Genomic DNA, 25,940 nt, shown 5'->3' with positions numbered 1-25,940 from the left:
ATCATTGCAATGTGGAGCTTCATTCATAAGTTGTAATGATTCTTTAGCAAGTACACTTAAAAGCCTTTGCAGGTAGAATGTCAAGATTTGATTAAAGTGACCCAGGGAATTTAGAAAAAAATTATTTTAAAAAATATGTTTGATGCTATTTTGTATTTTTACAGTTTTGATTGGGTAATGTTTCTGTTCTTCTGAAAACAGACCCTTGGCTTCACACATTTTAAAAATGTTTGCTACTTGTTAAGGGAGTCAGATTAACTTCCATTGGGCTAATGAATGCTCAAATTTCTAATGAGAAACTTACACTTTAAAATTTATCATACAACAGAAAATGGCCAATTAATGGTCCTGTATAAGTGGAAAACTGTTAAGGGGGTCTCAGGTTTTGAAATATAACTAAACAATATATTAACCATTGACAAGAATGGATTTTTGGAATTGAGAAGGGTAGACAAACTTCAGGATACTAGGCAAGAATATATAAAGAATATTTCCCATGCGTTTTAAATCCGTATGACCCAGTGTTCTAGAGTTCTGTATAAAATGACACCAACAACAAATAAAGATGCTTCCCAAGTAATTATGTGGAATGTTTCCTAAGTAATTATGTAGAGTGTTAAGAAATGAGTCCAAGCCATCTAAGTGGATGATTGGTAATTTCAGAGTATTTGGGCAGTTTGAAAGTGAATTGCTGCTGATTCACTGGATTAGTGAATTAGTATAAAAGTATATTAGCACATTTCCTCCTTTTTAATGCAAAGATCATAATCCAAATATGAGAGAATAAGTATAGGGAATATAAATTTTACGGTTATAGAATAGTTATTGCTACTTCTGGTCTACCCAAAGGGCCACACTAGCCTTTCTTCAGATTGTGTACTGCAACCCATTAGAGTCATAAAAGTCAATTCAGTGGGTCAAAACTAGCACTTTCAAAGTAAAATACAATAAAAAAAATACCAAAATACTGCATAGTAAAGGTGCACTAAGGATGTGTTTTCATGAAATTTTTTAACATAAATATAAACTTGTTATGGAGTCTTTTTTTTTTTTGAGATAGAGTCTAGTGCTGTCGCCCAGGCTGGAGTGCAGTGATGCAATCTCAGCTCACTGCAACCTCTGCTTCCTGGGTTCAAGTGATTCTCCTGCCTCAGCCTCCTGAGTAACTGGGATTACAGATGTGCACCACCGCACCTGGCTAATTTTTGTATTTTTAGTAGAGACAGGGTTTCACCATGTTGGCCAGGCTGGTCTTGAACTCCTGAGCTCAAATGATCCACCCGCCTCAGCCTCCCCAAGTGCTGGGATTACAGGCGTGAGCCACTGCGCCCGGCCCTAAGTTTTTTATACCATGGATTATGGTAAAAAGTTTTGATAACTGCTGCCATGGACATTCTTGGGAAAGCTAGAAACCCCAAATCCTAAAATTAGAGGGTATAGTTATATGGGAGCCTAAAGTTGTATAAGGTTATGAATGGGCAAATAAATGCATGCATACTTCTTCAGACCTCTGGAATGTTTTCTCAGCCCAAATAATACCCTTAATGCCTCCATCTTAGTGGCATAAGTCATTGGTTCATGTTTATATTCTTAGGACACAGCTATTTACTATGAGCAAAAGGGTGGAAAATAGTTCTTCAGATACAGTATTGGCAAATGACGCTAGACCGGGTGGAAAAAAAACTTATGTGCTACAGTTTCTTAGTTTCTAATGTTTGAAGTCTAAATCTATTTTCAGTCATTAAAAAAATTCTTAGAGTGATAAAATTTAAGATAACAAAAGGTAATGGTTCGCATGTCCCAAGCTTAAGTGAAAATTGGTTGTCCATTTACAAATTGATACAAAAACCTAACCCTTTGATGTCACTACAAATAGATTGTTATAATTAGTCAGAATAAAAACTCAGCAGTAAATGGCTTTATTTGGTGATTTGGCTATATATGCTTTATTTCTAATAAGCACATATGTTGTTCCTATTATATTAACCACTGAGCTCTTTGTTGGAAAGTAATGCTTTTATTTTCATTTTAATATTTTAACATTTTTAATTGCAATTAGACAAATGAGATTTTCTTTATATAGTTTTAACAGTCAGAAGTATTTTACTTTTAAAATCTATGAACTAGTTAATGGACAATATTTTAATAATCTGGTATATTAAATTCAAAGTTTAACATCTGGCAAAACTTTGCTTCACAAATTCACTTTTTTAGAATGATAGGAAATATATACAACTCAGAATCCATGTTTAGACAAATGCCCTTTTCCTTTCCTCAACATAAAAGCTTTAAAAAGTGCAGTATAAAAGTTTTAGATATGAAGGCACTGCATAACCTGCATCATATGGCTGTCTTGCTTAGCTGCAAGAATAATGAAAATATTCTACCTCAATTTTATGGAGCATAAGAAAATTTTTTGAGGAAGGACTTAACTCTCAAAGAAAAAGAAACCTTTTACCCCATTTAGTTAATGAATTCCTTTCCAAGATTGCTTTTCAAAGATTTGTTGGAAAAGCTATCTAGAGTATGTCAACCACAAATATGCCTGATCTCATTCTGCATGAGTGTCAGAGGAAATGGGGAAGAGTACTACAGGTGTGAAAATATATATATTTCCAAAATAGTAACGTATCTATTATAATAAAGCTAAATATACCTTTCTAAATCCATGGTTTTTATATAAATACTGCCAATAACATGATCTATTAAAAGAATTTTTAAAGGTCATGGTATTTTTAGAAATCAAATGAACCAATTTGAGCCATTATAATCTCCTATTCTTAAACACAGGGAGTTTGTATTTTCTCCCGATATTGTATTTGGTCTTGAATTCACTGCACAATAATGATGTATGATTCAAGAAATGCTCTGATATTCTAAACTCTGTTATAAGAACAAAAACCATAGCCAGGGGACCTTATTAACAATTAGCCATATTTGTTCTTCTCTTACCAAACAAACCAAATGCTGTCCAACATCACATGAACTATAATAGACATAAGAGGCTTCACGGTGGCTTGGAAAATTGGATCCTAAAGTTCTTGGTAGCATATAGTTGATTTCAAATCCTCTTTTTAAGGACATGCCAAAAAAGAATGGAAATCTGCCCCTTAAATTAAAATGATACTATATGTCTTCACAGGAAGAAACATTTTAGTTGAAGTAAACTTTGTTCTTTCAAAGGCCAGTAAAATAGTGGTCCAAAGACTGTCTGGGAGGCCAAGACATCTTTACAACCTGGTCTAATGATTCATGTTTCTTTATAAGTGCTTTCATTACATATAAAGGAGAAGAAAATAATATATATGCTTTAATCAGATTAGTTTCAGAACAAATAAAATAACACATTAGAGAAAAAAATTACTTAAAAATAGTTGTATTTATATTCCACAATTTGTTCAAATACTGGTTTTCTTATAAACTTTCTACAGGATGTTTTTAAACAAATTCTTCACATTGTGTTTTGACTATGTACTTACGGAATTTCAGGGAAATAGTTCTGTGTATTTTTAATAGCTTAATTTGTACTAAAGGGATGGTAGGTGGTCACATGCAGTCCATGTGGGATTCTAACATGACATTTAGTGAGTTTTCTGATGTGGACCATCCCTTTGATGCTGAAGGTAATGCATCTGTTGAAAGAAGTGACTGTAGATTTGGATTACTGCTCTCTGCATCTTCCAGTTTTTCTGTGTTATCTTCCCAATTAATGTGGAATCTTGTGACCCTGGGATTAGATGCCAAAATATTCCTTTGAAGCTAGAGGAAAAAGGAAACATACAAATGGTAAACACTAAGAAAGTTAAATCACCATATACAAATAGAAGCTTAATAAAATGGTTCATGTTAGTACTCCTAAAGGGCTAAGTTCATATACAAAGGTATAATTCAAGTTAAGTACCTTAAATATAACTAATAAGATGTAACGACTAGGGCTGTAGCAAAGAAGTTATTTTAGATTAACAGAAACAAGATACGGAGAATCTGAGGGGATTCATCTGGCTTTTTAACTATTTAACTCCTATACTTCTGTTTTCTAAAAGAAAGAATCTCCTCATTTTTGAAAGTGAATGCTTCAGAATATGCTTTATTTAACAAGCTACTATGTTGTTTAGATTGGTATGTTTTCAAAGGAAAATGAAAAATTGTCAAATACCACTTATTATTAATGGTTTCCTACACCTTTTGAAGATGGCTCATTCTTAGAAACAGTCCTGTTTCTTTTGTGCTATATAAGGTGCTTCAGGGATAACAAATTGGATCAATGGAAGGTACCACAACAAGGGTGAAAAATAGTCCCGCCTTATTATCAGAAAGGAGAACATGAGAACATTCTATTCTATTGCCATGTAATTTTTCTTGCATGGTCTGGCAGATAGAGTATCATGTTCAACTTCATTTACTCTGCACTCTCACAAAATCACCAGTTACCAAACTGTTATAGTTCCCAGTGAAAAATCAGAAAATACTAAGTATCTTTAAGAATGCTGAATCCTAGATTTCAGCTTCCCACTCAGAATTTAAGCTGTTTTCAGTACCAGAAATATTTAAGACTGTTAGTTTAACTTCTAAGAATAGCAGATAAAGCATATAGGTGTTTTGAGATAACCGTATTCATAGGAAAAACAAACATAAAACTTTCATAATTTTGGGAAGAGTTACACACAAAAATATCATCATTGAATAATTAGTACAACAAAAATGCATTTGTTTGTCCTAAAGGTTGAAATGAGCAGAATCATGATGGGAATAATCAATATGGGAAATGCTATAAAGAAAGCCATAAACAAAGGCCTGTCTTACAAGAAGTACTTTCTCTGGGCGTGGTGGCTCACACCTGTAATCCCAGCACTTTGGGAGGTCGAGGTAGGCAGATCACTTGAGGTCAGGAGTTGGAGACTAGCCTGGCCAACATGGTGAAACTCCACCTCTACTAAAAATACAAAAATTATCTGGGCGTGTTGGTATACACCTGTAGTCCCAGCTACTTGGGAGGCTGAGACAGGAGAATCGCTTGATCCTAGGAGGCAGAAGTTGCAGTGAGCCGAGATCATGCCACTGCGCTCCAGCCTGAGCAACAGAGCAGGAAACCATCTCAGAAAAAAAAGAGGTACTTTCATTTTTCTAAACCAGAGATGCTCAAGGTGTCTGCCTACATTAATTACTAATGACTCATCTGAAGGTAGGGTTTGAAGTCATCCATGGTAATGGAACAATAATTAGTTTGCCCAGTTGGCATAAGGACCTCATATTTATTTTATCTCAAAGCTATTTTAACAGTATACTATGAAATTGCAATAGCAACTGCTTTAAAAATTGCATAGTAAAAGTAGTTAAAAAGGAATAGTAAGAACATTACCTTAGAAAAGTCTGGTTTTACTGGCGGATTTTCCCTTAATTCTGTCTCAGTATATTCATTATTTACATAATAGCCAACTCTAATAAATTCTTGTCCTCGATAGGTACAAGTAATTAGCACAACAGTTACGCCGACTGCATCTGCATCTGGAATGAGTCCTGGATTAGGTGCATCAGCCTAGAATAAATTAAAAAGAAAAGAAACACACACACACAAAAGGCTGTTAGTGGCAGGCAAGACTGGAGTTTCAGTTACCTAGAACCATCAGTTGAGGATGCAACAAGAAAAACTTGGAAATCATACTGGGAAGGAAAATGCTCATTTCTGACTTATAATAAGCTGGAAAAGACAGTTCATGTTTTGCCACAATATATGTAAGGACCCTTGATACTTGAAAGCATGACTACACTTGTAAAAGGAAGAAATTCTGGCTACACTGCATGGTGGTTCATGAAGGATTATACACTATTCATTATAAAACCTTTATAGTCAGCAATTGATTTTAACCTTTTCAGTCATAATTTTCAGACCTAAATTAGTAAGTATTAAATTATCTCCTCATAGACTGTTGGCCACAAATGTTTATTATACCAGTTTCCCTCTTCAACCCAGGATACTTATATTCTCATACCCACTCAACCACCCCCACAGGTATTCTAATAGTAAATTAGTATAAAACTGAAAATGAGGTTGGGTGTGGTTGCTCACACTTGTAATCCCAGCACTTTGGGAGGCCAAGGTGGGTGGATCATGAGGTCAAGAGATTGAGACCATCCTGGCCAACATGATGAAACCCCATCTCTATTAAAAACACAAAAATTAGCTGGGCATGGTGGCGCGCGCCTGTAGTCCCAGCTACTTGGGAGGCTGAGGCAGGAGAATCACTTGAACCCAGGAGGTGGAAGTTGCAGTGAGCTGAGATTGCACTACTGCACTCCAGCCTGGCGACAGAGTGAGACTCCGTCTCAAACAAAACAAAACAAAACTGAAAATGAGATAGAAATAGCTACATAGCAGATTTTCAAAAAATATTAATAATCCTCTATTATGAATAGTTACTTTGCTAGACTCTACAATATAGTATGCTCTTTAAACCACACATAATGTGGAAACCAGTGAAGGTAAGGATTGCTTTAGGCAGATGTCAAAGACCTTGTTTTAAATCAAGCTATTGTAAGGTGAACTTTGAGGAATGCAGAAAGTAAATTGAGTTAGACTAGACTAAGAGCATGAGCGAAGGGCAGGGCCCCATCCATGGTAGGGTGCAGGTAGTAATGAGACGACCGGATGGAAGGAGCCAGACTGGGGAACACAGGCAGTGATGGCTGAGACATCTGAGGCAGCCATTCTGGGTGGTAAATGGATCAAGTCTCAGCAAATTAGCTTACCTGTTGCCAGGGTACCAAGGAATATTCCTGGGCCTAGATGAGCACTTTAGCCAATGCCTTAGCTTGCGAAAATTGAAGACTGTTGTTTACTGTATGCCTAACACAGGTAGATGATACAAAAAGGCATAAAATCGCTACCTAGTGTCCTAGGCTAAAAACCTCAGTCAGCCTCACTCCCTTATCTCCTACATCTAGTCAGTCTCAACATTTTTTTCATTTCTGGAGGCTGAATTCATTTCATCTCCTATCTGGAATATTGCTTAGAATTTTCTAACTGATCTCCCCAGCTCTAGCCTATCATTTGCACTGCTACCAGCATTAACACAGATCTGTTCCTTTCTCTTTGGTTTTAAAACCTCAGATTATTAAAACCCTCAGATGAGTATTCCCTTTTCTAAGGGATAAAATCTCAGTTCTTTAACTTCATTGACAAGGCCCTTCTCAGTTTGTCTCCAGCCAATATCTCCATTCATACCTCCTTTAACTCCACCATTGTTCTAGAGATATGAATCACACAGGTTCTTTAAAACGTGGTGATAATCTTTTCACGCTCTGAGCACGGTGGCTCACGCCTGTAATCGTAGCACTTTGAGAGGCTAAGGTGGGTGGATCACTTGAGCCCAGGAATTTGAGATTATCCTGGGCCACATGGCGAAACCCCATCTCTACAAAAACAAATTTAAAAAAGAAATATTTCACCCCCTGTGCTTCTAACATACTGTTCCCTTGGCCTGAAAGGTCCTTCGCTCACATCCTGAAAAATTCATCTTTTAATCTTTTTTGGAGCTTACATCGAGTGTATTCTCAGTGACGCCCTTTCTAACTCAGAAGGTAGAATCAATAGATTCCTTTTTTATGTGCTGATATTTCTTGTCACAAATTATCTAAGAACGTATGCCCTGTGATCTAAACATGTTTATTTTTCAGTCTTCTCTTCTAGATGCTATGCTTTATCCAGGGCAGGAGTCCCATCCAGTTCATCTTTATAATCTCGTGTGGCTCAGCTCTGAGCACTTAGTATTTTGGAATTCATTCGTAAATCAGTTCCTGCCCTGAAGGGGTTTATGATCTCTTGGCAAGACACCAGGATAGGGACAGCCAGCCTTGTCCTGGAGAATATGCTGTTTGTCTTAGAGATTCTACACACCCCTGCACAGAGGGGTTAGATTACTTTCAGTGTACCCAAACGGATTCTAATATACCTGAAGTGGGTGGAGATGGGAAATATATAATAGTTCAGTACTGCTATGAGAACTCTTCCCCTTCCCTTCAGTAAATTGGTTCCCTTCAGTAAACTGGTTCTAGGCATGTTTCTGTTTTAAAATCTGTTGTAAATATAAAACATCTTTTAAAAAGCATTTTACAATTTGAAAAAGATTCAGTTTGAGCAAATTTAAGTAGAGAAGCTTACAGGCCTTTCAAATAATTTAGGATGCAGAAGTAATGAGCAGAGATCTTTGTTTTGACTCTAGCTGGCAATACTAGGCAGATGTCTGGACATCTTCCTGCTAGCCTTTGACTCACTCAGAAGAAAGACATGTTTAACTATTTAGAGAGGCAAAATCATGGCAGACCAAGAGATTACTATAGTAGTTTTAAAACACAAAACAAAAGCTGTAATTTAGTCTCTTTCTGTTGATAATGGTGAATTCTGTAAAACCTTTAGGCTGAATATACATTGTACCTCCTCTGTTCTTTTTGGCAACATGTACACTGACACCAAGGTAAAACTACGTGAAGATCACCAGCAGGAAATACTTTTGAATACATTTTTTTTGCTACAGCACTTTCAGCCAAAAGCTTAGGAGTATGCTTAATAACAAACACAAAAGATTTTCAAGGGTTTGTTTCAATAACAAGGCATTTATTTGTAAGTTCTTATAGTAGCCAAAAAAAAAAAAAAAAGGTATTATCAGTACATGTCAACCCAGGTTTCTTTTACTGTATCATGAATTATCAGTAAAGTATGGGTTCCTTAGGCCTGTGGGTCAAAGCAAGTCCTGCTTTTTTATATAACAATTTCAAGAAGTTAAGAGAATAAAAATGTAGTTCTAATTTTAGGAATAGGGCACTCTTTATGAGTGACTGATTATACTGTTTTATTCCCCATAACATTTTAATGAGATAGAATATTATCCACATTTTATAGAAGACTGGAATGACTAAGGGAGGAGGTTAGAGAGGTAAAGCCACACATGGCTAATACAGAGGTGTCGGGATTTGACCTATATCTATAACTGCAGTGCTTCCTTCTACAGAACAGGGCATTCTGTTACCCATGTCTTTTACATGGTTATGCACTCACACAACTTTGATTAACAGCACTTTTAATTCATATATTTGATTAGTATATTTGAGATTTTCTTAGCTATTTCTTTAGATACAGTAGATTATTTGTTGCTTTTTAATCAAAAGTACTAAGGCTAGGAAACCAAGATTCTAAATTCTGTATTTAGGACAGGGGAGGGAAAGGTAGCAGCTCTAGAGATGGCATGTGTCTAAGTGATTCTTTGCCAGTTTCTGATGGGATTTTTTGACCAACGGTATTCATTTAAATTGGTCCCATCTGTGAAGTGAGAAAACAGAGGTCAGGCATAGGAAGAGTTAGATTTTCTTTCTGGATTAAGTCTTTTCAGTGAGTTCCACTTAACTGATGGGACATTGCTGGGTTGAAATACTTGTAACAGAAATTAATAGTAGTTTTAAAAAACCTATCGCTAGTTACTCTTTGGTCTATTACAAACATCTCCCTTATAAATAAGCATGCATAATTGAGGAATAACTGAATGGTTCCATATAGCAATTTAACATGGATTAAAAGAAATAACACTTTTGAATATAGAAGACAATGTCTGAAGCCTTGGTATAGATCCAAATACTCTCAGTGGTATCTAAGAACAAAATTTTTATTACTAGAAATTCTCTTCACAAATACCTAGTGGGGTAGTAAATTTGCAAAAGTAGTCCTCTATAAGATAATGTAGATTATAAGATGCTTTAGTAAACTCTGGAATGTCATTCCAATGACCCAAGACCACACATCTCTATCCACTAAACGTATCTGTTAACCTAGCTCAACTACTGATTATGCTGAAATAAAGTTGTTTTTGTTACATCACCATCAGTTACAGTGGCTGAAACCATAAACTGAAGATGCATATTACTAACAATGCCAGTTAGTTTTAGATATTTTGAATCCATGTTTTGGGTTGCTAGACAGCCACCTTGGAAGTCTGATACTGAGGTGCTATTCACAGGAAGAGCCCCAAATTCACCACCCTGTGTGCCATGATACAGTATAAAATTTACTGTAGGTTGTGCATCTCTCTAAAGTAAACATCACATTAACATCTCTCAGCATATAAAACCAGGAAGTAAGAGTTCCTCTGTGACACAGAGACTGCCTAAAACATGATGGAAACAGATTTAAAGTGAATGCAGCAGAAGCAGTTCTTTAACCCGAAAGGAAAGGGATAACGGTTATAAGATAATAGATAATAATAGTCTACTTCGAAACATATTTGGCATACACATTTACCAAGATTAATCTTACCTGAAATACAAACATATGCCTTCCTGCAGGAACAGGACCCACTAAAACAGAGTCTAAAACTTGATCGTATTCTTCACTTTCTGCAGAGCCCACATAGATAATTTTCCATTCCAAGTCTAGGGTTAAAAAACCAAAGCATTATTTCATATTCAGTAATTACATTACCAGATGACATCAAAGACCCTTTTAATGTCCACTTAGCCACTTACTGGCTTTAAAATTGGCTTCTCATAGCAATCCAGAAAGGCAGTGAAATGCTCCTTATAAAGTTCTTATCAGAGTTCACACTTTGATCAGAGTTTCTCAAAATACTCTTTTGTGAAACACTAGTTCCTGGACAGTGCCTCACAAACAAGATAACATAGTCAAACACTTGGGAAATGCTGTAACACTTGTCTTGAGGATTCATAAAGCATGCTGGCACAGTAAGTTTTCTGAGACATCCTTCAGTAAAGAACACCAGTAACATTAATCCAGCACTTCCCAAATTTATTTGGCTATGGAATCCCCCTTTTTTTGTATATCATCTTTTACGGCCCTTCTCAACACACTTTGGAAGGGCAGCCCTATACTATGCTGCAGAGATCCAAATAATCAGAGCTCCAAAGTAGAAAAATTATTGGTAAAACCTCCCTCATGGCTCAGAAGTAAGTGGCTTCAGCTCATCAACTGTCAACGAACAATGGTAGGGTTTTTCCCTTACAGCACCCCCCTGTGTCATACATTCTTTAAATTGGGCAGAGGAAACCAAGATCTTTACACCACGTGATACAATAGAGTATACACAGTGGAGATAGGCAGGAGGAAAAGACATTCAGGTGCAATTCAAGGCGTTATATGTAATTCAATATAGCGGATTTTACTGAGCATGTTTTACAATGTGTTCTGTGAAGTGAACCCAGAGATGAGTAGAACTCTTTGGAGGAGTCTCCTGTTTAGCTGAGGAAGAAGATAACTTTGTAATACAAACCATCTCTGAGAGACCTCTTCATCTTCTTTGGGTATTTTGCACTGTGGGGCCTGCCTCTTGCATTCAACACACTGTTACACAAGCACTCCCAAAGGGTGAGTTTCTGGGTCACTCATGACAATCTAGTTAGTGCCACCATGTGTGGCCATTTTTGTGTAACTGTAGATATTTTTGTTCCCTAAATTGATAATAGAAATAGTAACGTACTGCTTATTTATATTGTATTGTAAACTACAATCAACTGAAAGCTCCTTTTTTATTTTCTCTTATTAAGTCAGCAATCATTTTCTGAGGACCTATTATGTCATGGCTCTCCTAGAACTAGACCATTTCTATTTCCAGCTTCCAGCACACTTCCAGATGCAGGGTGCTGCATCTGACATCTCCTGAGATCATCTGTTGATGGAGATAGAGAGGAAGTAGGCAATATAAGTATCTCGCCAGAGGGAACAGCAAATACAAAGGCCCAGAGGTAGGGCACACTTGGCAAGAAAAAGCAAGGAGGCTAGGGCTGGAGCAGAATGAAAGGAAGGGGGAAAGCACCGAACCCTATGATTGAGGATGAGGGGAACAGCCAGATCATGCGGTTTTGAAGGCCATCATAAGGACTCTGGCTTTCACACTGAGTGGCATGGGAAGCCATCGGAGGGTTTTGAGCAGAGCAGTAACAGGAGCCAACTTTCATTTTAAAAGGAATGCTTTGATTGCTGTGTTCAATATAGAGTGTAAGAGGACAAGGGAAGAAACAATATTTCAATAATTGAGGCAAGAAATTATGGTGGCATGGACCTCGTGTGGCCATGGGGCTATGCAACAGTTATATTCTGGATAAAATTCTGAAGATGAAAGCAGCAGGAGCCACTTTTGCAGGGAGGTGATGTGGGGTGGGGGAGCAATCAGGAGTTCATTTTAGACATATTTGAGATGTCTGCTTCTAAGTAGAGATACTGAATAGGCAGGATAAAAATTTGGAACCTGTCAATGATATGTAAAGCCATAAAAATACATGGGCTTGCTCTAGGGAGTGAGATTTGAGCCCTCCAAAGATAAGAGGACAAATTAAGTTACAAAACAAGTGGCAAATGAGGTAGGTGACCCAAAAGCCAAGTGAAGAAACTGTTTTAAGAAAGTGATGTGAAAGGTACTAAACTAGCCAAGTGAGGATAAGACTAAGAATTATCACATAGAGTGGCTGGGCGCAGTGGCTCACGCCTGTAATCCCAGCATTGTGGGAGGCTAAGGTGGCTGGATGGCTTGAGGTCAGCAGTTCGAGACCAGCCTGGCAAACATGGTGAAACCCCATCTCTACTAAAAGTACAAAAATTAGGGGTGGCACATGCCTGTGGTCCCAGCCACTCGGGAGGCTGAGGCACAAGAATCGCCTGAACCCTGGAGGTGGAGGTTGCAGTGAGCCGAGATCGCGCCACTGCACTCCAGCCTGGGCAATGGAACGAGATTGTCTCCAAAAAAAAAAAAATTATTACATAAAGGTTTTCATGAATTTTAATTTCATATATAATTGTATCACTACATATAATGCCCTTGATCCTAAGTGGTATAAATTCGCATTTGTGGACTGGCATAGGAACATAGCCATAATTTATAAACCTATTTTAGAAAATACCTACTATATACTGGGCATTAGTTCTACTTCATACCTATTGTTTAAACCTCAACAGCTTCGTCATATAGATCAAATTATCCCCATTATGCAAATAACTTGAGACTCTGAGAGGTTAAGTAATCTACACAAATTCATAATTTGTACATCAAAGAATCAGAATCCAAGCTATGCCTCTGTAACTACAAACCCCGGGCTTCTTCTGAAAACCTAACTGGGAAGATAAATTCTTTCTAGCTCTGAAATTAGCAGTGGAATAAGGGAATTTATTTGCAGGGGAAGTGAGAGCAGAGGAGATGGAGAGATAATCTAGCCTTAACAAGAACAGGCTGCAACTCAGGGAACACTTGTACACTGATTTTTATGTTTATGGGATGCTTGCTACAGTTGCTGAGTTTTACATGCTCAATACCCTTTTATACATTCGCATCAGTTTTTTTGTTTTTTTTTTTTTTTTAACCCAGCTTTCATTTAATTCCTCTGCCCCCTGTATTTGAGGGAGGAAGGGTAAGGTCAGATGTTTTACATAAGTTCTCAGGTGAAGAAATTTGTTCATTTATTTTAAAGTTAACTTTTATTTAATCACAGTAATCATGATTAAATGATTTACCCAGCCTGAAAGTATTTACATTTGTGGTGAGAGAGTGAGTGAATGAGGGAAGTCATCAAGAGAATTTTTAGCTAATTACACTACTTGGGAAGACCTGTGGTCTAGTGGAAAGTATGTAGGCTTTGGAATTAGAACAAGCTGAAGTTGGAAAGTATGAAGCACCATGCTCAATTCTGGTATATTATAAGTATTCAATTGACAGTAGCTGTAATTAAGATATATATATATATAAATTTAAGAATGGCAGGATGGTCAATCAAAACTTGTACAGTCTTGGTGACCATCAAGCACATCCAGCCAGGGTCTCAGGCTGTCTTAACCCTTGATATAAGCCCTATATTAGAAAGAACCAAATTATCTTAAGACCAGATATTCCTCAAGGCTTTTTCTGAAGCAAAGCTACAGGGCAGCTCTTAAAGGAAAGTGAATGTTTGGGGCTACTGGTGAAAGTATGAAAAACGGTGGCCAAACTCTGCTTTGAGACTTGAGGCAAAATAACTTATTAAGAAAATTCTTTTCAAAATATTCTATAGTTTGGGCTGGGTGCAGTGGGCTCACTATAATCACAACACTATGGGAGGCAGGGGTGGGAGGACTGCTTGAGCCCAGGGGTTCGAGACCAGCTTGGGCAACATGGCAAAACTCCGTCTCTACAAAAAATTAAAAAATTAGCCCAATGTGGTGGCACATTGACTATGGTCCCAGCTATTCAGGAGGCTAAGGTGGGAGGATTGCTTAAGCCCAGGTTGAGGCTGCAGGGAGGAGCTGTGTTTGCACCACTGTACTCCATCCAGCCTGAGTGCCAGAGCGACACTGTCTCATTTAAAAAAAAAAAATTCTATAGTTTAATTTTAACAGAATTTTTAAAAGAACTGTAATATAAAAGTATGGAACCTATTAGAAGCCTTTGCTAAGTAAAAATTTCCTTAATCCACATAGCCTCTAGGTGGAGTATACAGGCATGGCACCTTTTTGAAAGATTCCTTTGCAGCTTCAGTATGACTCAGCTTAAAATATTTTTTAAAATGCTAAATAAATGCTCAGTAATGGTGCCTAGGAAGTGAAATATACCATTGGAAATAAGTATGTTTTTGACACCAATACTGTAAAACCCTGATGTGATTCAGCTGGGTTCTGAATGGATCCCAGTTAAAAATGGAACGTTTTGGCTTTATGAATGGCTGGTTTCATCTATGCAATGTAAAAGCCCTGTAACGACATCCTGAGTCATCTATCTTCTTTGTTCAGAGCTGACTCCTAAAATGGAAGGCAACACTTGAGAAATACCTGTAATTTGAAGAACTTCTGGTGGTATATCTGAAAAACACTGTGGTATAAGTTGGAATGGACCGATCAATGGTTTTTCTTTTGTCTATTTTTATATGCAGTTGGCAATAAAAAAAAAAATTACTGTTGGGTGTGAAAAATGGGCCTGGTAGCTGCAATGCTTATATTAATAGTAGTATCATGGGAGAGTAATCAAATGACTTCAGAGTAATAAGAAAAATACCCCTTAGTGTTATCAATGGCCTATTTGAAATTATTTTAATAAATGAATCATCTTTCAAAATTTGCCCTATATATGTATGTGCATTTATGCTCTATATAGGTTTAAAAAAAAAAAACGGGGGCACATGTTAAAGTAATAATTGTGATTACCGAAAGGAGATAGGGGAAGGCACTGAGTACAGAGAACTGTTAACTTTATATATGCCTGTACAACTTTCTAAAAGTTTATTACGATGAATATATATTGTTTTATAATTAAAATTAACACCTTACATATGATATATACATTTTAGAGATTAAAAACTAGTTTTTAAAATGAAAAGTTTTACATGCCACGATTAGCCAAATCATCTTCAATGCATTTTTTACATATACTTCTAGTTCAAAGTATGTCCCTCATCGATGAAGTTAAACTATTTCCCCTTCAAAACTGGCAAATGAAGCACTGAATTACTTTAGTAAAATATAATTAAAGCAAAGATAATTGTCGTTTTAGCTTTCTAAATATTTATTACTAAAGATATTAAAAATACGTATTTTTAAGACCTTAAAATATATGTAGAAAAAATACCAAGAATTCTTGGACTGACATGAGGAGTTTACCTTAATTTCCTAGCCTACGTTTGTGTTTTATGTTTAGGGTGTGTTCTGTATTTGGATGTGGAGTTATTTTAGATTTCAACACGGTCTTGAAGAAAGTCTTCCTTCAGACTATTTATAAGGCAGAGATTAAGTCCTGGAAATTATTTAAGTATCTTATTTCTGCTTTTAGGTTAAATGTAACTTCCTAGCTCAGCTCTATTTCTCTTCCTGAAATTAGCTTTTCGTCATTAGGGGAAAGGAGTCCACGTTGGTTGGGGAGCCTGCGCGCCAGCATCCCGGCGCATCCCGGGCGCCGGCCGAGGAGGACCGGCCGAACAGGACCCACGGCCCCCGGGGAGCGCCGGCGCCCAGCCCGCGGCGCGGAGGGGCCGAGCCTGCGCCCGCCTCCCCCGCTGGTTGGTCGAGGAAGCCAGAAATCAGCGCGAGGACAGCCTCGCTCTCCTCCCCGAAGCGGCCAGGCATGGCCAGCCCGGAGAGTGCGGCGACTCCACCGTGAGCTCTCGAGAGTGCCTGCCTGCCTTTCGCCGGGGGCAGGCGGGCGGCGGGGCAAGAGGAGGCGCCGTGCGCCGGGGTCGCTGGCCCAATTCTCGACTCGGGGTAAGATGGCTCCGCTCCGAACTCGCCGGCGCGACCACACGCACAGCCTCTCCCTTCCCAGCCTCCGTGCCCGGGCCCGGAGGGTCGCGGAGGCTGTTGGCGGCGCGGAGCCAGCCCGGCGCGACCCCAGGCGGCGCAGCGGGAGCGAGTGCGGGTCTCCGAGCTGCCCGCCCGCAGACAAAGCTGACAACATGGCTACCTCCGCTCCTCCGCTCAAACAAGTTCCTCGCAAGTTGAGCCCGGCAGGCGCCTGGGCTGCGGCGGAAAGCCGCGCGCGCCTCGGCGGCCGTCGTCCATCAACTTCAAGTTTCCCTCCGCAGAGCAGCCCGCGGCCGCCAGGCGCCGAACACAGCCGCCCAGCGCGAGGCCAGGCCCGGGAAACTTTCAACGTCTGCAGCCCGCAACTGACAGCCCGGGCGCACGGGCGCCGCACTCACCTTCAGACAGGTCCTCGATGCACTCGAAGGTGATCTCGAACTGGAACGGGTTGTAGAAAGGAGAAGGGTTATCCAGCACCACTACATTGTTCACCTGAACCTTTGCCATATTTTGAAAAAAACACAAACAATGGGAACTGGGGCTGGTTGCGGCACAATAAAGTCCAGCGCGCCGCCGCTCGGGAGAGCGCAGACCCCCGCTCCAGCGCCGGCCAGACGTCGTGCAGCGGCGACTTGAGAAACTTTTTTCCTCTTTTTATTTACACGGGAGCACTCCACAGTATTTTGCAGCTTTCCTATTTCACTAAACTACAGCCCATTCTGCTCTGATAAGTAGCAGCGTTGCCCTCGATTGGCTGCACCCGAGTTCTGACCCTCCTCCTCCAGCGAGGGCCTCGGCAGCCAGCAAGATGGGCTCCCGCTCCCGGAATGGACTCGGAAACTTTAACTGCGGCTCCACCTGCTGGTGTGGATTAGGACAAAGGCGGAGAACAAAGTGAGTGGAATAAGGGCTGGGAGGCCCGCGCGGAGGCCGCCGGTGGCGGCGCGGAGAGGGGCGGAGGGGGCGTGGCCGCGGCGGGGAGGCGTGGCCGCGGCGGGAGGGCGCGATCCGGCCGACGCCCGCCCCTCCAGTTGGCTTCGTGTGGGTGTTTTGGCGTTTTTTTGTTTTGTTTTTTTGGTTTTTTGATTTAACGCTCTTTTTACATCAGTGCAACAGCTTTGCCGGCCTTGCTGAATTTAGCAGATGAGAGTCGGTGTTTACACAGGGTTAGGTTCAGCTTTCTGCGTATCGGGTAGTATTTGGAGTAGAGAGAAAGATTGGCTGCAGGGGAAATAAATTGCATGTTATAGACCGATGTCAGCTCGAAAGGAGCAAAGCCATTTTGGAAATCTAGCTCTTGGCCAGTATCTACGTTTAGGCACGACAGCGCCGTTAAGCAACACAAAATGAAGGGCGAGGAATGATTTTCTACACACTGTGCTTGGAAAATTTAAATAGGTAACCTTTGGGCTTGCACCTGGGCGTCTTATTCGGAGTCCAGATCTGGGAAGTCCTAGAATAAAAAAAAAATCACAAGAGGTGTGATCAGTTATACTTCAGGTTACTGCCATTTGGAGAGCATAGCAGGAACATAAAAGGAGAAAATGGAAGTGTTAGGAGACCAACAGGGCAACAAACGTAATAGAGATGGGAAAAAGAACACAAAGACATAGCAAGACATTTGATCTTCAAAAAAATTTCTGACCTAAACCGTTAGTAAAGCAAATTCTGAGGAGCCCTTGCTTGCCTGTAACCAGTTGAGGTCTGAACTGAGGAAATGTTGATTCGTTTATGCTGCTTGGCTACCATTGCGGGGAAAGAGAAAGCTTTAACATATTTGTGAGCCTAAACCGTTTCTATTTAGTAAGTGGTATAAAGGTTTGTTTTATTATCTGCTAGCCATAAACCATCATTTTTTTCCTTAAATGTTGTGAATGAAACCACCAAACTTGGCCAAATTCAGAGAGAAAATTAATTCTTAAGTATCTGTTCTGGAAGAGTTTTCTCTTAGTATACTGCCCAGAATTTTGATTTGTCATTCTTTGGTCATTGTTCATACTTAAGTAGGTGGCTTTTGATGAAACGTTTTCATCTGATGGTCTTTTGAAAGTTAATGTGAGACAGCTAATGTCAACCCCTCGTACATTTAGGAAAACCAGTTAGAGTGGGGAAGAGTTCCCTTTTTTTGTCAGTGGATTGAACAGTTAGATATAGGACCTACCAGAAAACACTTCTTCAAGCCAGTTGTTTGTGACATTAGAGTATTAAGAGTCAAACCATGGTGATAGACACAGATTTTTGTGGCTGATAAACAACATACTCTTCATTCTTATTAGTGCTGGTCCTAACACTAGCAGATAAAGTGTAAATTGCTGTATGCTGTAAGACACTCTATATATGTAAGATAAAATGACCATTTGAAGATTGAAACTCCTGTGAGACTGGTGTATGCAGTTGTCTGATTATTACAGGTACTCTTAAGAGGAGAGTCTAGTCAGTCTCATAAAAACGACATTTTATGCTTGTTAAAATCAGGTGCATTTTGCAGTCTGACCGTAAGTGTTACAATGAGACTAGTTGTAAAACTCACTTTTGGTGCATGTGCAGCACGAAGGACTGAGAAGATCTACCTGAATGCCACTAATTTGGCTTATTTTCTTTAAAATTTTTTGTTTAACACATCATATGCAACAGTAATTAAGAAGAAAAAACTCCCCAACATTTCACTGGAAGCTGCAAGAATTAGCTCCAGGCTTCTCCTGTCTTAACTCTTGTATTATTGCTTGTCAGAAATACTAAAGGGTCGCTGAGCACTTTGTTCAATAGTTTCCTCACCATTGATACTACCTTACTCCAGGAGAGACCGAAAGGATTCCTCAGATGTGTCCTGGCATATTTCTAATTTAACTGGTATGCTGTAGGAAAAAAAGAATTGTGAAAGCCTCTCTCTGGTTTCAGAGGCAATCAGTAGGACCTGTTGCTGAACAACTTTGGTGACTCCCAAACATCTAATTGTACAACAGATGGGTCACTGTGAATGTCTTCCTTTATTAAGTACCCAAGGGGGTCCCACATAATGTTTGGAGGGCTGCATGGAATGTAATCCCCCAATCACTTCTCACTATGGGTTACTTGGGGGAAGGATGGCTGAGAGAGATTTTATCGGCTCTAAGATGAACAGAACAAAGCCTAAACTAGTGCTTAGGGCAGAAATACATGAAACTAGTTAGTTCTTGTTTTAGACTGAATTATGTCTCCCCCAAATTCGTATGTTGAAGCACTAATCCCTAGTACCTCAGAATGTGACTGTATTTGGAGATTAAGTTAAATGAGGTGATTAGGGTGGGCCCTAATCTAATCTCGCTGGCGTCCTCACAAGGGGAAATTTAGATTTACAGAGAAGCACAAGGGTCACACGCACACAGAGGAAACACAGCAAAAAGGTGGCCATTTGCAAGCCAAGCAAAGAGGCTTTAGAATAAACCAAACCTGCCAACACCTTGATCTTGGATTTCTAGCTTCCAGAACTGTGAGAAAGTAAATTTCTATTGTTTAAGCCACCCAGTGAGTGATATTTTGTTATGGCAGCTCTAACAACCTAATATAGCTATAAGATATTTTTCCCCTCAGAATTAAGCTTATTTGAGCATCTAATCTTACTGAATCCAAATATTGGTCAGTTCCCAAGCACTTCCTGTGGGTGAAATGACATCGTCCTTTAGCCATGCCAGTAAGGGTGTGGCGTATGTGGAGTGGGGTGCTGTTGCCATTCTTCAGAGGAAGTATATACCACTGGGCATATAGCTTGAATTCTGAAGACACAAGATGCAGCTTACTTGCATGGATTCAAGACTCCTCTACAGAGAAGTGAAACTTGAAGTCAAATTGAGGTCATACACAAAACAAGATGAAAGAGCGAATTCAAATATACTAAAATTGAATTAAATCAAAATGTGCCAAATTAAAATATATTAGAACTAGGAATTAAATTGAGTGTCAGCCCCTGTCTACTGCAAAAGTTATCATAGGAATGGAAGTACTAACCTCTAGCTTTTGTTCAAATCTAGATTTCCACCTGGGGTAATCACTGTGTTGAATTGTCTTCTCATTTGTATTATTACCAACTTCAAAAATTCCTCATGTAAGGCTTGTTTTAATATGGTCTTTAGTTAGTTTAAGAGGCTTCTTTTTATTTATTAGAAATAGGATGTCAAAATTTAATGATAGTTTTAAATAAAATTTTCTCTATAAATATAGACTAGAGATTTGATGGAGTTCATAGACATTTCTAAATGGAGTAAATTGTACAATAATGATTTCAATAATAATTCATTACATACATACAGAGAGCATTTGTTATGTGAAATTTTTATGCTAGGCTCTGTGAGAAATAGTCAAAGATAAGACATACAAAGACCTTATGGTTCAGTAGGAAAGGTAACTAATCAAATAAGTATGATGCGAAATAGAAAGTGTTAGATGCACCTGTAACCAGTTATGTTAAAATAGGCAAAAGAAAAAATGTTTTCTTGACAATTTGTAAAAAACTTTAAAATACCTGTTTTTGAGCCTCACAAACAGGAATGGTAGGAGGGTAAGATATCATCCCATATAACAAATGAGGATGCTGCTGCTCAGAAACCCATTCCTCTGATGGCTGTCCTAGTACCTTTGTACTCTCTACCATGTCAAGTAAATTTTAAAGTGGGCTTTGTATGTAGAAAAAATAGATTGGTATCATTTTCTGGAAGAACCCACAGGCTGGCGGACACTCCAGTAATGACTTGATTAATGAACTCTTGAGGAACAAAGCTCCATTAATGAGGTTGGTCCAGGTGTATACTGGGAGAGAGAAGGAGACCCAGCCAAGGCAAAGCTGGGGGAGGCTCCCCACGGGGGTACTACAGATGTCAAGCCTCCTGTTGAAAAAGGCATCCCTTGGAAGGTGTGGGGGATGGAGCTACACATCCTGGAATGCATCCTTATACTTTTTATAAGGTTTCCATGTCTGTTACATAGCGTACCCTCTCCCCTTCTCTGCTCCACGTCATTAATAAAAGTTTCACTGTTTTGTGTTCTTTTCTACCCATCATTGTGTTAGAAGTTTGTTGAAGGTATAAGCTATATCTGATCCCTTATCCATAGCTGGACTATACTGTAAAACACCTTTTGCATAGCCATAGGTTACATCAGTCAGCTTTCTGAAGCACTGTAATTACATTTATTGACAGTTTCTTGGTGTGTATATCATTATGTTGTTTTTGACCATTTTGAAGGGAAATGCCTAATAATTATTTTCTGTTTCTTATACCTAGTTTTTTGTCTGTGTCTTCTTAGTCCTCTTATCAATCAAGGTCTTTCTAAACTCGTTTCCTCTTGATCTCAAGTCTCTACTTGCAGTCCATCTTCCTTCATGTTTTATAATATATTCCATCCTCTTCTCTCTAACCCTCTACTGCTCTCATTCATCAGAGGTTCACTTTTTAATACCAGGAAAAAAGCAGTAATCGGTAGAGAGGACTCAAATCTTTAAAACATCTCTAGGCTAGACCACTGCTCGTACAAAGCCATTACTAAGCATAGCAGCTTTTCTAGTTGGTTACTATAGAGACAAATGACATTAGATGGAGTCACGCTTGGCAGAAGCTAGGCATGTAGGCTTTGTGAGATTGGAGGCCTCATATGCATGGTCATTTAGAAAGAGTCAAAAACCAGAAAGGATAGGGAGGGGAAATGCTTCACAAATGAGCTAATAGGTAATTAATTGGTAGAAATTTGGTTGGTAGAATTTGTGCCTGATAAGGCTTTGAATCCGGCATGCAAAGAATCCACCTCTAAGTACCCCCTGGTATGATTACACAGTAATATTTTTCAGGTAACAGCTTTGTTGAGATAGAATTCACATAACATGTAATTCACTCATTTGAAGCATCTGAGTCAATAGTTTTTAGAATATTCAGAGGTGTGCAACCATCATCACAATCAATTTTAGAGTATTTTCATGATCTCAAAAAGATGCTTTGTAGCCTTTAGCACATCCCCCTCCCCAGCATATCCCCCAAGCAGTAGGCAAGCACTGAATTACTTTTTGTCTCTATAGTTTTGCCTATTCTAGACATTTCATATAAACGGAATCTTATAATATGTAGTCTTTTATGACCAGCATCTTTGAAGCATAATATTTTTGATGCTTCTTTCATGTTGTGTTATATATTGATGCTTTATTCCTTTTTATTACCCAATAATTTTCCATTGTATAGGTATACCACGTTTTATTTATCTGTCAGTTGATGGACATCTAGGTGGTTTCTACTTTTTGGCTATTACACAAAATGCTGCTATTAACATATGTGTACAAATTTTTGCATGGGATGGGACAAATGTTTTCATTTTTCTAGGTTTATGCTTAGGAGTGGAATTGCTGGGTAAGATATTGTAACTCCTTTTTAGGAGCTACCAGACTGGTTTTCTGTTTGTTTGTCTGTTTGTTTTGAGACGAGTCTCACTCTGTCGCCCAGGCTGGAGTGCAGTGGCGTGATCTCGGCTCACTGCAAGCTCTGCCTCCCAGGTTCACACCATTCTCCTGCCTTAGCCTCCCAAGTAGCTGGGACTACAGGCGCCCGCCACCACACCCGGCTAATTTTTTTGTATTTTTAGTAGAGACGGGGTTTTACGGTGTTAGCCAGGATGGTCTCGATCTACTGACCTTGTGATCCGCCCACCTCTGCCTCCCAAAGTGCTGGGATTACAGGCATGAGCCACCGTGCCCGGCCACCAGACTGTTTTTTAAAGCAGGTGTACCATTTTACATTCCCACCAGCATTCTAATTTCTCCACATTCCCACCAACACTTGCTGTTTGTCTTTTTGATTATAGCCATGGTGGTGTGTGACGTAGTATCTCATTGTGGTTTTGGTCTATATTTCCCTGATGGCTAAAGATGTTAAGCATCTTTCATATGCTTATTGGCCCTATGTATATCTTCTGTGGAGAACTGTCCATTCAGATCCTTAGCCACTCCCTCCACCCCCTTTTTAAAAAATACAGACGGAGTCTCACTCTGTTGCCCTGGCTGGACTTGAACTCCTGGGCTCAAGTGATCTTCCCACCTCAACCTCCTGAGTAGATGGAACTACAGGAGCATGCCACCATGCCAGCTCTTTGCCTATTTTGAAAATTGGGTCATTTGTCTTTTTATCATTGAGTTGTAAGAGTTCCTTATGTGTTCTACATACAGGTCTTTTGTCAAACACATGATTTGCAAGAAGTTTCTCTAGTTGTTTGGATTATCTTTTAATTTTCTTGGTGGTGTCCTTTGCAGTGTAAAAGCTTTTAATTTTGATGATGCCCATTTAATCTATTTTCGTTATGTTGGATTGTGCTTTTGATGTCATTTCTCAAAAACCATTGCCTAATCCAGCATCATGAGGATTTACACCTGAGTTTTCTTCTAAGAGTTTTATTCTTTTAGCACCTTACATTTGGGTCTTTGATCAAGTTTGAATTAATTTTTGTATATGCTGTGAAGGGGTCCAAATTCATACTTTTGCATGTGCTTGTCCAGTTTCCCAGCAGCATCTGTTGAAAAGACTATTTTCCTAATGAATTGGCTTGGAACCTTTCTCAGAATGAATTGACCTTAAATGTATGGGTCTATTTCTGGACAATCAATTCTGTTCTGTTGATCTGTGTCCTTATACTACTGCTACATTGTCTTGATGACCTTAGGTTTGTGTAGTATGTTTTGAAAGCAGGAAGTGTGAGTCCTCCAACCTTGTTCTTTTTTTTCAATATTGGCTATTTTGCATCCCTTGAATTTTCATATGAATTTTAGGATCACTCTATCAATTCTGCAAAGAAGCCACCTGGGATTGTGATAGGGATTGCATTGAATCTATACATCCCTTTGAGGAGTATTGCCATCTTCATGATGCTGCCTTCCAATCAGTAAACATGAGTTCGCCTTTAATTTCTTTGAGTAATGTTTTGTAGTTTTCGTTCTTTCTTTTTTTTAGATAGGATCTTGCTCTGTTTTTTAGGCTGGAGCACAGTGGCACAATGATAGCTCACTGCAGCCTTGAACTTCTGGGCTCAGGTGATCCCCCAACGTCAGCCTCCAGAGTAGCTAGGACTACAGGTGTGTGTGTGTGTGCCACCACATCCGGCTAATTTTTTGAAATTTTTCATAGAGACTAGGGTCTCACTGTGTCACCCAAGCTGGTCGCAAACTCCTGGCCTCAAGCCACCCTCCCACTTCAGCCTCTTGAGGTGCTGAGATTACAGCGTGAGCCACTACACCTGGCCTGTTGTTTTCATAGTATAAGCTTTGTACATTCTTGATTAAATTTATTCCTACATATTTTATTTTTTTTGATGCTATTGTAATGGAAATATTTTTCTAAATTCGGATTCTTCTTTGCCAAGTGTGTAGACATAGAGTTGATTTTTTTTTTTTTGGTATCTGTCAGTCTAGCTGAGGTCATTTATTAGTTCCAATAAATTTCTAGTGGATTTCTTAGGATTTTGTGTATACAAGATCATGTCATCTGTAAATAGAGATAGTTTTATTTCTCCCTTTTCCTTCTGGATGCCTATTGTTTCTTTTTCTTTCTCTCTCTCTCTCTCTCTCTTTTTTCTTTTTGGCCCAATTTCTCTGTCTATAACCTGCAGTACAATGTTGAATAGACATAGTGACAGCAAACATCTCTGTCTTGTTCCTGATCTTAATGGGAAAATTTTCAGTCCTTTATCACTAAAAATGATACTAGCTGTGAGTTTTTTTTAGATGCTTCTTGTCAGGTTGAGGAAATTCCTTTTTGTTCTTAGTTTGTTGAATGTTTTTATCATGAAAGGGTATTGAATTTTGTCAAATGCTTTTCCTGCTTCTATTGAGATGATCATGTTTTTGGTTTTTTTTTTTTTTTTTTGGTCCCTTATTCTACTAACGAGAATACCATATTGATTGATTTTTCAGGTGTTAAATGAACCTTGCATTCCTGGAGTGAATTCCACTTGGTCATGGTGTATAATCCTTTCTACATAATGCTAGATTTAGTTTGCTAGTATTTTGTTGAGGATTTTTGCATCTGTATTCATAAGTGATATTGATCTTTAGTATTCTGGTGATGTCTGTGTCTGATTTTTGGTGTGTGGGCAATACTGCCTATAGAATGAATTAGGAAGTGCTTCTCCCTCTTTTCTCTCTATAGAAGAGTTTGTGAAAATTTGGTGTTTGATTCTTTAAATTTTCGGTGGAATTCACTAATGAAGTTATCTGTGTTGTTTTTCTTTATGGGTGGTTTTAAAAATTATTATTACTAATATTGCCTCTGTGTTTATAGTCTATTCAGGTTGTTTTTTCTCCTTGAGTTAGTTTCAGTAGTTGGTATCATTCTAGGGATTTGTCAGTTTCATCTAAGTTACTTAATTGGTTGATGTAAAATTGTTTACACTGTTCCCTTACAATCCTTTTGACTTCTGTAAAGTCAATAATAATGCCCCATCTTTGATTCCTGACTTTACTAATTTGATTCTTTCTTTTTTGTTTGGTCACCCTAACTAAAGGATTGTCAACTTTTAGTTTCATTAATTTTCTCTATTTTTATTCTCTATTTCAGTAATTTCTGCTCTAATATTTATTATTTCCTTCCTGGGCTTGCCAATAGTTTAGTTTACTGTTCTTTTTTCCAGTGTCTTAACGTAGAAGCTTAGATTACTGATTTGAGATCTTCTTGTTTATTTTATTTTTTAT

The 25,940-nt window shown here is 38.8% G+C and overlaps 2 protein-coding genes across 4 annotated transcripts in view; one reads left to right on the top strand and one right to left on the bottom strand.

The window, feature by feature from the left end:
• Positions 1-25,940, top strand: part of MCM9 (minichromosome maintenance 9 homologous recombination repair factor) — a 123,043-nt gene that overhangs the window by 23,853 nt on the left and 73,250 nt on the right. The gene's annotated exons all lie outside the window — the stretch shown is intronic.
• On the bottom strand, positions 1,998-17,200 carry ASF1A (anti-silencing function 1A histone chaperone). Its single transcript, XM_003827589.6, has 4 exons — positions 16,648-17,200; positions 10,301-10,416; positions 5,360-5,536; positions 1,998-3,759 (listed from the first exon to the last, which is right to left on the bottom strand). The coding sequence occupies exons 1-4, from the start codon at positions 16,754-16,756 to the stop codon at positions 3,547-3,549; spliced, it is 615 nt and encodes a 204-aa protein (XP_003827637.1). The 5' UTR covers positions 16,757-17,200; the 3' UTR covers positions 1,998-3,546.

The sequence above is a fragment of the Pan paniscus genome, chromosome 5 (assembly GCF_029289425.2).
Source record: "Pan paniscus chromosome 5, NHGRI_mPanPan1-v2.0_pri, whole genome shotgun sequence".
In the NCBI taxonomy this organism is placed as follows: Eukaryota; Metazoa; Chordata; class Mammalia; order Primates; family Hominidae; genus Pan; species Pan paniscus.
The sequence above is the reverse complement of the archived record's forward strand: the minus strand, read 5'-3'. Positions and strand labels throughout refer to the sequence as shown.